Source organism: Strix aluco, chromosome 3 (genome assembly GCF_031877795.1).
Source record: "Strix aluco isolate bStrAlu1 chromosome 3, bStrAlu1.hap1, whole genome shotgun sequence".
NCBI classification, from domain to species: Eukaryota; Metazoa; Chordata; class Aves; order Strigiformes; family Strigidae; genus Strix; species Strix aluco.
The window spans coordinates 40,490,332-40,504,905 of NC_133933.1; the positions used below are offsets into that span (position 1 = coordinate 40,490,332).

The window sequence follows — 14,574 nt, forward strand, 5'->3', positions numbered from 1 at the left end:
ATGTTTCCTAAGGGCAACACGAAAGTTATGTGCTATAAAAGTTTCTTTCATTAACTGGAATTGTATCCAATGGTACGAATGAAAGACACTTTACTAAATATAGGAATTTACTAAATACAGGAATTTAACAGCTGTATTTCTATAATTCACATGAAACAAAGCTATGTGGCTTCTCTTTTTTCTTTTGTTTAAACAGAAGAGATGGTTAAGCAACATAAATTAGGAATGTTAGCTCATATATTTTCAATCTGGAGTCACTAAAAGCATACATTTGGTGGTTAGAGTGAACTCTTCCAGAATCCAGTAACATCCAGCAAATTCATAGTTCAAGATTTTGTGCTTTGTTTCTTTTGAATGAGACTGGCTGGAACAGAAGTGGTGACTCCACAGAACCAATCCCCTCATCCCCTAGCTCTTAGCTATCAGTTAGAGATTGGATAACATGAATAATTAAATAATGCTTATATAACAGGATCCTAATGAAGATCATGATTTATAGGTACTGTGAAAAATTACCACAGACACTCAATTTCAACAAGAACAGCTCAGTTTTCATTAAAAAAAACACAAACAAAAACATGCAACAGTTTACCTTTCACATATGTGCAAGTATATACATGGATTTGCTGTTTTGTTTTGGATTTTTGTTTTTAAACTCAATTATACCTTGAGTATGTGATGTGCCCTTTTGTGTTTAGAGCTACAAAACTACCTGTTTAGATATCTTTAAGTATTCACTCTATCAATTAGCATCATGGATGACAATTTCCACTACTACTTCACAATGTATGCACTTCAAGTCATATCATTTCAGTAAACAAAATAATTCAGTTATAATAAGTACATGATGCAAAATTTTGCTTTACTTACTCAAAGAGCTCTCTGTCCAACAATGCTGGTAAATCATATTCAACAAGCAATTCATAGCTATGCCACAAAATTGCTGCTACGCAATGCAAATGGGAAGGAGATGGCATCAAAAGACCATACTCTCTTGTTGAGCTATTTGGACAAATGTAGCTCACCCAGCCACTTTTTTTCATAGCTGCAACTCTTGCGGAATCACTGACCCATTTCAGCAATGCTTGAATTCTGGAAGGCAAGATGATGTAGTACATTATAAGGGGTCAAAGAAACACTCAAAACCAAATTACTTTGCTGTCTTTTGTAATCTGATTTATATATTTATCTCTTCCTTTGAAGCAAAGTTCAAGAGTGAGCTCAAACTCTGTTTTCTCAAGGCTTAGATCACTAACAGGGAAAAAATTAATTAAAACCACTTATCTTGGACAGCCAAATGTAAGCTTTCTTTCTACAGAGAAAGAAAACATAGCAGGTGTCTGAGTATTTGAGAGAAAAGTCAGCTGAACAACAGAAGTTTAATCACATTTATAAAAGCAAAAAAAGAGGGACAGCATTCTCTTCAAAGGATGCAAAGAGCTAGGATGGATTTCTGCACTGTCGGGCTCTCACATAACAATCAGATTTCAAAAAGTCTTGTTTTGTGCAGTAATATCAAGCCACTATTTAGCAGATTATTTTTGTATACGATTCCACATAACAAACCAAATAACATTACCTATCTTTTGTTCCAGGGTCTTGAGTTGTTCCAAGCTGATAAAGAATGTCTATTGTGGAGTCAGAAGAGAGACCGTTTAATCTTCCAAACAGCAAAGGGCTATTCAGATCTTGTCGCATTCAAGAAAAAAACAAAAACAAAGGGGAGGGGAAATAATAGAAGTACTTACACATGTATTTTTTTAAAAGTACTAATGAAATTGTTATAGAATTGCAATATTAACACTGAATTAAGTATTGCCATTAACATAAGGATGCAATTCCTATACACACCACTATGTCAGAGCTCTGCATTTTGTATGTTTAGTGTTCAGACTTACTATGAAAGGAAACATCATTGCAACATTCATCAGATACAGGATTTAAAAGTTTAACTAGTAGGATTTTCTTCAACATATTCCAAAAAGACTTAATTAACTCCAATATAGCTGTCAAACTGCATGCTTCACAGAAATGAACATTTATTTCAAAATGTAATCTTATTTAACTCCAATTTCCATCAATGGAACTAAGGCTGAAGATTTCGTCAGATTATTTCCTATTCATCTTCTCCTCACAGTGTTCATTTCCCGCCTTGTAGGTAACTCCTCTCTTATCTAACAGCACTCCAGCAAAAGACAGTAGGCTAGACTGAAACATTAACTCATGGCAAAATAAGTCATGGAAGCCATTTTGAAAAGTCTTTTCTATTAGTATTAGCAACAGGAAAAATATGAATTCAGTTTTGTTTCATTTAAAAGGCACAAACCAGCAAAGCAAACTGGTATGGAATAATAAATACAAAAACCCCAGTGCATTAACAAAAGAGTTACTGCAAAATTCCACTGTGGGACATAGATTAACTGTTCAAACATCTTGATTATGTACCTACACTTGTAAATGTTTTCAGTGCTTAGTGCTGTTCAGAATTTATACTGTCCTACTGACTATTATTGCCCAAATACTGCTGCATTTGTTTTCCTTAAAACTACTCATGGATGCTCTTTACTTTGAAACATCTGGACATAGTATCTATAGTAATACACACTTACAATATACTGCATGTCCTACTCTTGTGTCCTGAGAATATGCACCTAATTATCTGTTCTACACAAAAATAACAAAAAGCAACCCTGGTTGCACCGCTTTACTGCTGTAGAACTACCCATACACAAAGACTGTGATACTGCGAAGCATAACAAAGCACAATGGCAAGTTCTGGTAACCCAGATTCAGAATCAGAAAGTAACATGCGAATATACTATATTTGTACATTTATACCAGCAATGTTTTTAAGCAACAACTGTAAAGAAAAACATTGCACTCACCTGCAGGATCGCTCCCTGATGCTGAGCAGTTTCTTAGAAGAATGTCAATCAATTTTAGACCTATTCTGGTGGACTGAAGTCCGATTTTTACAAGCACGGCCTCAATGTTTGGAGAATGCATACCACAGTACGGTGACATTAGTAAAGCAGCACATGTCTGCAACAGATTAGCAGTGGGTGCTGCAGCACTAGCCATCATTCCTTCTAAATCACTTATGTGAGTGAGACAGTGGTGTAATAATCTTAACCATCCAATACTGAAAAGGAAAACATAAAAATGAGCTAATGCATCATTTTCTTATTATTTTGTTTTTCATCTATAACATAACTACCTGTATTAGATTCTAGGACAAGTACTGCAGAAAACTGCTGTGACATGATTGGACATCATCTGAGAAAAGCAAATTAAAATGACTGAATTTAAGACCACAGTGTAATATTCGTTAGTAATGCTGTTGTAATCATTGGTTTAAGGTTGCAAGAAAGGCAGGGTTTGTGGGTAAGAAGAGTTAAGAGCCTGCAAGTTTTATTACTAAAGTTTCTCAAGATTTCTGGATTCACATACATATGTCTTCCAACAGGGCCAACCTATTTGGGCGAAGGTGGAGGAGAAGGTGTTTATACAGGGGGAGGGCAGCAGGGAGCATGTGGGGTTCTTTTGGTTTTGGGGTGGGGTTTTTTGTGTTTTGTTGGTGTGTGTTTGTTTGACATTAAAAGGAGCTTGTCAAAACATAAATGTGAAACAGCACACTGCCCCACTTAGACACCACTGGATTTATTCATATTTAAGGTCAAGATTCTGTCATAGTGATTGGCAATAAAATTATACACCTGCACAGCTTCCCTGTCATTACAAACTTTTACAGTCATACACATCTACAATAAATTAGTGAACTTCGGTTAGATTTAAAAAGCACCCAGATAAAGTGCAGAAATTAAAAATTTTAGCCACCGCATTTCTCCATGTGTCTCTCATTCTTTAACGATAGCGTTCCATATTCCTTTCAATAATAAATGTTGAAAAGTAAACCTATTTTAATTGAATCAATTTGGAAACACATTAACTAGACTATTATTTATAAAAATATACTACAATGCTGTTTAAACTAGTATTATGAATGAGATGGCAATCTAAATTGCATGTGAAATAAATGGCATCATTTCACTGACAGGTTCTAACAGGTTAACTTGTTTTCACAGCTAACCTTATCTCCTATAGTTTGAAAAAAGACAAACTTGCATATAGACCTTAAATGAAGTTTACGATTTTATTTTAGGAATAATTTACTCTTAAATATTTATCATTTTAGGAAAGACCGAGTTTTGTGTTATGTCTAAAACAAAATTATATCCAAATGTACTGAATATATCTATTATATTACTACCATTATTTATTGAGATACTTACAAAACTAAGCTGCAAGTCACAGTAAAACGTTTCAAGACATGAAGAATGTACACTCACCTTCTTTCTTTAGATACTTATTATTTTTGTGCAACTTTAAGTTAACCTTTTCTGAAGTACAAATACAGCAATAGTATAATTTGGCTATAAAAATTTGTTTCACTGCTATTCAAGATCAAAGACCAATTTCAGTTACACAGCTTTTATCAAATATACACTGGCTAGTACTCATGTTCTCTCAAAATTTTTCCCAGCAGAAGAAGAAAGGTTTTTAAAATCTTCCCATGCTCTCTTTTCAAATTTATAAACATTAAGGTTCAAAGATTAAACCTTTCAAATTAATGAATTTTTACAATTCAGTAAGCTAAATTCCAGAACTAGGAAATCTTAAAAGTTCACCCATTAAATAAAATTCAAAGCTGGAAAACTTTAACACTTTTTTTTAAAAATCCTTAAGGGTTTATTTATTTTTGTTTAAAAAACGAGTAAGAAAGTCAAGATGCCACCTAACCAAATAAAAGCTTTAGAAAACTTGCTGATATGCCAGAATCATAACATTCAGTTCTTATTTCTCAAATGCCTGCAAACAGCAATATTAGACATGACTTCCACAAAACATCTCACTGTTTTATTTCTATTCCTGCTCCAATACTTATGTAATTCTGTTGACTTCAGTAGGGATAAGAAATATGTTGCTATTTCAGGTTTTTTTGACAACTGCCTACCGATTAAAACCACAGAATGCAACTCTAAATGCTTTCCTGTGCTTTGCATTCTTTCACCATTGCAGAGATGAAACATCCCCTTTTACAGATGCACATTAAGCATGCTACCAAAGAAGTGAGAAGCAGTGCTTATATTTCCCTTCTGGAAAAAAAAAAAAAAAAAAAAGAAGGCAAGTTTTCTAAGATATTTGAAACAGATTCTGTAAACATTAAAATTCAACTACAAAAAACAGGTAGTCGTGAATACAGTTTGCTACTGAAACATCAGACTCACAGGCAAAAAAAAAAATCCCACTACATGAACTGGCACAAACATGCCTCTGTCCATTGATACTAGAAGCTTACCTTGTTTTAGAGACCTGATCCTCAGAGGGAAGGAACGGATTATTAACGGTTGCAGACGAGGTGTTTCCAAAGGCTGTGAGGCCTAACAGTTTGATCTGAGAGAGGCCTAGTGTACTGGCATCCCGAGGACGATGGAGACGAAGGCAGACAGCTGAGGCAACTTCAGCTTTTACAAGCTGGATTTTTATGTAGGTGAGACCGCTTGTGATAACTGGAGTTGACAAAGGTAACATATTGACGCCATCTGCGCTTATTTCAACAGACACTGATGAAGGGCAAGCTACAGAGTAAGATAAGAAGGTTTAATACTATTTAAAAATCTGTACTGGTTTGAATTTTAAGTATTAAACACGTATCCCTGTTAAAGATACAGAACAAGATGAGTGAAGTGATCTTAGGCAAACACTACTCCAGCTGCAGTTCTGTAGTATTTGACCTGTGCAATGGTATACGTTAAAAGGCATAAACTGTATATACCATCTATCAAAATGCTTATTTCAAAGACTTGAGATGAAGAAAAATTCTGCCAGTGTAAAGGGCTACCACAGTAAGAGCTGAAAAATCTCATGCTTTATTCCAACTACCATAATAAAACTATTTTGCCTGAAGACCCCTGACCAATATCACATTCTCACTAGGGAGAGTTTTGAGAAGTTTGACAAGGTTTTTTAGCATATTTAACACTAATGCCACAAGACATGTACTAAGCTAGGAGAAATCAAGCAGAGGCAGGGCCTTCCATTCTCAAGGAAAGCAGAATTAGCAAGCTTTTCAACTTATTTTACAGGTATTCTTCAAACCTGTAAGCTTTAGTTCCTCTGATTATACTCTTTGTATCGTTTCTAAATCCTACCCTTCAAATTTTCAAACCGGCATCCATGTCAGTGAATCTACTTACTTGCCAGAGAGGCCAGGTGAGGCTGGATGTGGATCTCCTTGAGCAGCACGGCCGCGGGAAGGTGAATCGTGAGGTCACACCAAGCTTCCTCAGGTAAAAATATATATGACCATGCAGCAGACCGAGCTCGTCTGTGGGGAGGAGTAGCCTGCAACAGCACTTCAGCAGGCTGGGCAGTGGGACTGCTTGAGGTGATTGAACCTTCAAAACCAGCACAATTTACATTGATTATTAATGTTTATTAATAAAACCCAGATTAATTTACTATCTGAACTGTGGAAAATACTTTTTATTCCTATGTCACCTGTTTTGGTTTATTGATAACATCCCACATGTAATAATGACAACTGCTGAGATATTTTTCTTTTACTCAGACTGTTTTACATAGGCTGTTTACACATCCACATGCATATGCATGTGCTTGAAAATTTGCTAGGGGACACTTGCTACCAAAATCCTAAACTTCCTATCAAGAGTTCATTACAAAAACAAACCAACCAAAAAGGTGCAGGTTGAACATCACGCTTAGAACTTGAACTCAGTTAATTCATAGTTAATATAATGAAGGCTTTAAAGGTTTAAATATTACAATGATAACATAAATGACTTTATAATCAAAGTCTGCAAACCTTCTTTAAAAAGGGTTGTTTCACATTAAAACTTTTTTCTAAAAAAGATACTAGAATCAAAAAAATCTCGACCACAGCAGCTGCTTATTTTTCTTAGCATGAGTTAAGAATGAAGTAGGAAGATACAGGTTATGTCTTTTTTAGCAAGTAGTATGGCACAACAAGACTAGACTTGCGCTGTTCAAACTACAGGTACTTGCAGCATTTTACTTTAAAGTAACTCTAGCCTGGCCCCATGACTGAATACTTAGTAGCAGCTGGAGGTGAATTCCTGGACACATTTTGATAGACTTTCACCCCAAATTAATGGAGTTAAGTCTCTCAAAGAACACTACATGATGGGAATCAGTGTAGTTAGTGAGAACACGCAGAAGGTTAATTTCAACAACACACTCCTGACTGAAAGTAAGATATTAAGATGGATGCACTCATAGCAGAACACCAAGAACTGCAGCATTTTGCAAGTTGGGAGATAAGGCATGCAAGAACTCACCACCATATATGCTTAGGATTTTTACTACTTAAAGTAATCAAGTACCAACATTTGCAGGACGCTTAAATTTACCGTTTAGGAATTTGTGAAGAGCAAGGTACAGGATTTCTAACAGACCCGTATTCTGCCAAATAAACCTCTTTTTTTTTTCCATTATTTTTGACACTCTTAAATTTCAATGACAGAACTGAATGGATTTCTCTCTTGTCCAACAACTTTTCCAGAAATTTTAAAAATAATCCTTTCTTTTTTCCCTCTTGACAGTAAGACACACTGTATGAATACATTCATGGGCTATGGTAGGCTACTGGGCATCAACAGAAAACACTGAAACACTAGTAGTGAAAAGAAGCCTTTGTAAGATAGTAGAGTACATCTACATTTTTAAACACATGCATTTTAATTAATTGGCAGCCATTGTATTGATCCCAACACAGCATTGCAATTCTAACAAACATTCATGCAGGCAATGCTGGAGCCATTAGGTGCAGGTGTGAGAGCAGCATCAGCAATATCAGCCCTATGCTCCAGCTTCTGCTTTATTTGACCCAGTTTGGGGTCATTCTTTGTCATCCAACTTTGCTATGCTTCTGTAACAGCTCAAACCTGATGTGCCTTAAGTAAAGTCAGTGAGTCTTAGTGTGTCTGTGGCAGATGGTGGGCTGGAACTGGGTACCCCTTGCCCTATGGGAGGAGGAAGGGGCCCACCTTGATGCATGACTACATCAGATCCACATTACTCCCTTTCCTTCTTTCCCCTATCCACACAAGGTCTGCAGAGGAGGGACTACCCTCCTCCCTCAACACCTTGAAACACCAGCAACCCCTGTGCTTAGATTTAATAGTATTGCAACATTTGACACTATCACAATACTTTTTGTTAAGAACTTGATAAAGATTCAAATGACCAGTGGATACTAATGTAAGAAAAAGAAGTATTACTTACCCAAAGGTGCAAAATTGTGAATTCCTTCTGCATTATCAGGCTCAGAAGCTAGCACTCTAGCTTTCAAACTGCTATCTGTAGCTTTGGTGGGACCAGAATCAAGAAATTTCATAATAGTCGAAACCATACTTCTTGCTGTGTTAACAATAGCTCTTGTGCTCGTTACCATGTTGTTACAAATAAGCTGAACACCACCTGTGTATAATGGGGGGGGGAAGAAACCAACACTGTTCAGAAGCATGCAATAAATTCTAAGCAAGCAAAGGCCTATTTAGTAAATTTGCTCCTCCAGACGCATATCTGTATTCCTTCTTTAAGTGCCAAAAATATCCACAATAAACCTTTTAGTTGATGCAGCTAAAGAAAAGACATTGTTACCCATATCATGGAAAGCCTTCAGTGCCTCACTTGTATCCAACACTCGTAAAATGAACCAGAGCAGTGGCTCAGATAACTGACAAGTGGCAAGAGACCCCTAGAAGAAAAACAGATGAAATTCTGTATTTCCAGTTAAGAAGTACATGGTTTCACACAAAAGTGATACGACAGAAATAAGTATGACTGCTGTTAGCCTCCCTTTTTAGTAGGCAAAAATCCCAGAGAGCAAATGCCACCACAGTTGACCTCTCTGCCACAAAATAGCAATCCCATGTTCCACATGGTTCACTTCTTATGTAGGAGAAGCCTTTGTGGTAAGGAAAAGATCAAACTACTGGGGTAAGCAGCTGAAGGGAAATAAGAATACCGAGCATTTAAAAAACCCACTAATATGAACACAATAAATATGTTTCCCACCTGCACGTAATAAAATATTCAATCTATCTTCAAGCCTTTAGCCAGAAACATTTATGGGAATGTCAAAGTGTCAGTACAGAAAATCTCTCTCTCCCTCTACCATGGACAACAGAGAGAGGCTTCCTAACTTCAACACCAAAGTGAAGCGGGGGTTGGAAAAGTGTTAACATTTCTTTTATGTAGCACTAGCTCAGTTTCCTGAGCTTATTATAGGTTACAGTATCAACTAACCTATAACTCCCTTGAAGCACAGCAGACCTAAGGGAACTTACCTGTCTTCCCATGTACCCACAGGCCATGTAGGTAAGAATTGGCTGAAGCATCACTTGCACCGTTGTTGCTTTTTTACTAAGCGTTGTCAGGATAGTGAACAACCCATCTCCAACTGATATTGCATCTAAGCCACCATGAAAGTTTTCATGTTTAGTGAGATGTAAGCCACTTGCACCTTAGCAGAAACAGAAACAGTTCAAAGGTCAGAAACCAAGACCTAACAAACCACTACAGTACATAAGAGAACTCAAGGATATTTAAATTTCTTTTGAATTAAATGTTCACATGGATTTTACAAACTATAAATGGGCCAGTTTTCAGGATCATATAAATTACTATTGGTGTTCCCAGATACGTGCTACCTTCTTTACAGTATAACTAGGAAGGCTTGACCCAGGAAGTCAGGGAATTTAAATCCAATTTTAGATAAGACCATAAAAATGAAAGTAATTAGTGAAGGAAACAGAATAAAAACTACACAGATTGGAATCACTCCTAGCCTGAAGCAACTAACAAGTATTTCAGATTTTTTTCAGATAATAATAGAAGGCCACTTGTGCAACCAAAAAACCCCAAACACTTAACATATATATCAGAAATACCTCTCACAGAATTCTCCTTCTCAGTGTTACAGCTCAGGATTTATTCATGAGGATTTACTGAATATCAGTATTCAGCAATATTGATTATGCATTGCTGAAATTGAGGATGGAAAGCAAAAGAATAGTTTTCCCAAGGAAGAGATTACCTCCGTAAATACAACTGTCTTACAAAGCATATGATATCAATCTGGAAGAGCTTTTAAAAGTGGTTTTAGATTTCAGTGGAGGGAATTGATAGAATAATCCCGTTTTATTTAGAGAAGCTGGAGTTATACTAATAAATAATAATAAAAAAAATGTGTTCAAGTGATCTTTGGAACACGCCTTAGAGAAACATTTTGTCAAGAGAATTGACAGCTGTAGTACTTTAATCATCTTCAAGCTGTCATGAAAGAAAATACTGATAAGCACTGGATGCATACAGACAGAGAAAGAAAAGTCTTAAGACTCAGCCTCTGCATGGTCTAGTAAAGTTAAATGGCATGAATAATGGAGCTGAAGCCAACTAAGGTGAGTTTGCTGTGAAGACTTTGAGGTGAGGAGAAGGCAGGATAGGAGGGGAATACTGTCAGTTGCATGATTTTCATAGTCTGTCAATGACAAAGCATAAAAACCTAATGAAATAAATAGACAAAATGGTCATAAAGAAAATGAAACAAACATTTTAACTTCATGTGACAAGTGAATTACTCAAGGCCATCCTGGTTCCTGACCAGCTGGCTTGCCAGGTGCAGTAAATTAACATTAGCATATATTTTGACACCAGAGCCACTACTTATCAGTACACATCTGCAGACATTGTCTTGTTTATCTTTTCTGGGTAGCTAGCTCAATGCATTAGCTATTACATGTTTACTCTGTGCTGATAACTGATTTTTGGATCCTATAGAAACTTGACTGCGGTCCTGGATAAATGTTTTGTTCACAGAAATTGTCTGGAGAGAGCTTGATACAGTTTTTCATGAAGGAACTAAAACCACAAATAGCTGTGTTACATATTCCCAAAATAGACATATAAATTAGTTTCAATAATCTATATTCAAAGACCTTGGGAGGAACAATCCACTGAAGGGATCAGCTGGCCCAGTATCCTGAATTCAGTGAAAAACATTTTGAAACAACACTATATTTCCAAATTGCCTTTTTAAAAATGCAAAACAACTGCTGGACAGAAATCAGTGGTTTAGAAAGACATCAAAGTTGAGGAGAAGAATATCGGAATTTCACTCCAAAGAAACGCATACTCAGAACAAACCATCATTCCTAGAATGAACTAATTTCAGTGATCACAGCGTATATGCAATATGACACCAACTACCCTGAGTAAAGTAGGAGACATTCTGGAATTAATTTCAGGAAGGTTCCAACAGCACAATCCAGGCTTGTCAAATCCTGCCTGCTGTTTAATTTGACTACTGAAGATTACTACTTTTTCCTCAATTGCTTTTATGCCAAAATGAACCACTGGTCTAACATTCACATGCTCTCATCCAAAAAGTATACTGTTTTCTGGTAATAGCATTGGTTAACAGTTTCACATCTGTTTAAAAGAGAATAGCACAGAAAAGGCCAGAGATGCTTTCTTCAAAACAAAGAAAATCACTATAATTTTGCAACTATTATGCCTGAAATTGAGTTCAAGCTCTTTGCCTATGCTCCTGCAAAGTGTTTTTCCAGTTTTGTGCATGCAGAAACATTCACAGTATTTCAGCCAGTGGTTTAATTTGTGCAAACAAACTCTATGCTATCATCACAGCTCACAAGCAAGTCACATAAAAATAGACTCTCTGAGAAAATGCACCTTAGGCACATGTCTGACAAACAGCAACTTTGCTGTTCAAAGTGTCATCAGCTTCCTCACTTGTTTGTAGCAGGAAGATCCCACCCACAAATACAAGACTGGAACTCCCAGAACATGATGTTAATGAGATTTCTGGTGAAACAGAGGAATAGAAAGTTTACGTATTCTGTTCAAGGGCCACAACTGTAATTTGTCTTTTTCATAAATGACTGAAAAAAAAGGCAAATAATGCAATACATACAGAACAACTGAGGTAATGTGTCTGTAGTACAAACTGAAGACTAATCCTAATCTATGCATAGAGGCATGCGAGGGGCACAGACTGAAATATAGGAAATTCCATTTAAACATAAGAAAAAGGATTTTCTACTTTAAGAATGATTGAACATTGTAACAGGTTGTCCAGGGCGGTTGTGGACTTTCCACCCTTGGGGAATTAGAAACCCAACTGGACAAGGTAATGAGCAACCTGTTCTCGGAGGCAGGGTCTCAGCTGACCCTCTCTGTGCAGGGAGGCTGAACTAAACAATCTCCTGAGGCCCTGACCATTCAACACTGACCATTCTGAGATTCAGCAAATTCAAATGCCAAATGTTTTCCTGTTTGGTTTTAATCACTGTCTCCCACCCACCTCATATTAGGTTTTTTTTCCACATACCTGTCCCCCCTTTCACTATCAGTCTCTTTTTTTCCTGTCATTTCTGTGACACGTTCTTTCATGTCTACACCCAATTTATGGTTTTGTTAAAGTTTTAAGTGTTTCACCACCCCAAAAGATTTTCCTTTTTATTTACAAAATACCTACCAATAATCATTGCCATAGCGCTGCTGTTACACTGTCCAAGTGCAGACAAAATCTGGCTCATAATTTGTTGGTTGGCTAACACCAAGTCTGCCACATACGCAGTTGATCCTTGAGTATTAGGGTTGCTTCCATTGCCATCTTTGCCTCCCGAAACCTTTTCTTCATCAGACACACTGTCTGTAGTACTGCTTGCTACTGGAACACGGGCACTATATTCTCGGTTACTGGAAAGAGGCAGCTGAACTAAAATGTTGACCAGCTTTAACAAATCAAACATAAGTTGATCCCTTGTCATTTCTCCACAAACTGCTTTAGCATCACCTGGACGGATAATATTGGCAAAAAGCCCTCCAAAACACGCCCGAGCACCCACAGAGCTGTCTGAGCCGCTGCGAGACATCACTTTGTCTGAACATGTAATGTAATGATGCACAAGGAAGGTTATAGACTCAATTACTGCAGAAATAGTGCTAACTGATACAACTTCAAAATTCTGTTCCAGGGTAAATTCCAGGAGTTTCACTTGTGCATCCAAGGGTCCCTGGCCTGTCTGGAAAGCACCCCTGAAAGAAAAAAAAAAAAAGATATTACATTGTTCAATATTAACAAGTTGAACAGATTTAGTTGCTTGTTGTTTGTTGGTGTTTTTGTTTTAAGAATCTAAAAGCACACCAGAGTCTTACTATAACTCTTAAAATTAAATACAGAACAAAACAGTTTATAGAAATAGCCCTGAAGAAAATATTTGACATTTAATTAGTTCTAACAATAAAATACTGATTTTCTTCACAATCAGTCTTATGCTTTGATCAGACATGGTATACTTCAGTAATTACTTGAGGTTTTAGAAATAACCATCTGAACCCTTTTCTGGTTGTTTGCTTCAGTCCCACCTTTGGTTTGTCTCAAAAAAAAAAATCTAACACATTTCAAAAACTATCCTTTCAGTGGTCTCATTAGCTTATTTCAAATAAACTATAGCATGCAGACACGCATTCCACGATTCACTGTGAATTAATGATTTTATTCTATTATGACATTTCTTGTATAAGTGATTGATCAGCAACGTAGCCTGGTAAACACCACTCATCCAATTTCATTCAATTTAACCTACTAAGGTCCGATCTCTTAGAGAAGGCAGAAACTGTTCTCTGTATGATTAAAGAATAGATAACACCAAAGTGCCCTCTACTGGGAAGCCAGAAACTGAGGAAGCTCATCCTCAATTACAGAAAGCCTTTGCCTTGGAATGAGAACATCATCAATCCCAGAAATAAATGATAATTCCTAATGTACTTCAGACCAAACAATTGCCACATTTTCGGTGTATTGCTGTATACACAACAGCCTTGTTCTGCCCATCAACCTAGCCTTGAAGAAGCAGAGCTGTAAGAGACAAACCATAAGGTCTTATCTCTCCTCTGGCCAGCGGCACTTCTTTACAATAGTGAGGAGACAAGACATCAATAGGCCTCAGAAGGAGAGTGAGGCAGAGGAGGGTTTCCACTGTCAAGTGAGGAGAAGAGGAAAAAAAAGACAAAGCAATAAATATGCACATTGCATAAGCAGGATTATGCAATCTCATATTTCATCCTACCATGTTATAAAAGCCATCCATACTATTTTCACGATCTACAAATAATTTCTAGAATCTTTCATTAATTCAGGCCTCTTAGAATACATTTTTCTTTTTTAATACATAAGCTCATCAACAACGCCCTTATTTTAGGGATTACTTTAACAAGGCCTGTATCTTAGCTCTAGATAAAATCAGTGCAAACAACTGTTTAGTGCTTCTATTCACTGTCCCTCACACATGGATGGTTGGGTGTGGATTCCAGTCACACTTCCATGTGCAAGAAACAGCTCAGATCCAGCTGGTAGTGCTGCAGCCTCCATCCATATACAACTTGACAGTACGACAGGGTGGGACATACACATCTTATTTGTGATTCAACTTGCACAGATTTTAA

At 36.8% G+C, this 14,574-nt stretch overlaps 1 protein-coding gene across 6 annotated transcripts in view; it reads right to left on the reverse strand.

Annotated features, from left to right (window-relative positions):
- The window catches only part of BIRC6 (baculoviral IAP repeat containing 6), a 186,551-nt gene that overhangs the window by 80,035 nt on the left and 91,942 nt on the right, over window positions 1–14,574 (reverse strand). For all 6 annotated transcript variants that reach the window (XM_074818251.1, XM_074818249.1, XM_074818248.1 and 3 more), the window contains exons 46-54: window positions 12,602–13,164; window positions 9,393–9,568; window positions 8,704–8,800; window positions 8,326–8,520; window positions 6,258–6,458; window positions 5,360–5,639; window positions 2,886–3,142; window positions 1,580–1,688; window positions 871–1,092 (exon numbers count right to left, since the gene is read on the reverse strand). In XM_074818251.1, the coding sequence (XP_074674352.1) occupies window positions 871–1,092; window positions 1,580–1,688; window positions 2,886–3,142; window positions 5,360–5,639; window positions 6,258–6,458; window positions 8,326–8,520; window positions 8,704–8,800; window positions 9,393–9,568; window positions 12,602–13,164 (2,100 nt within the window). The remainder of the gene's footprint in view (window positions 1–870; window positions 1,093–1,579; window positions 1,689–2,885; window positions 3,143–5,359; window positions 5,640–6,257; window positions 6,459–8,325; window positions 8,521–8,703; window positions 8,801–9,392; window positions 9,569–12,601; window positions 13,165–14,574) is intronic.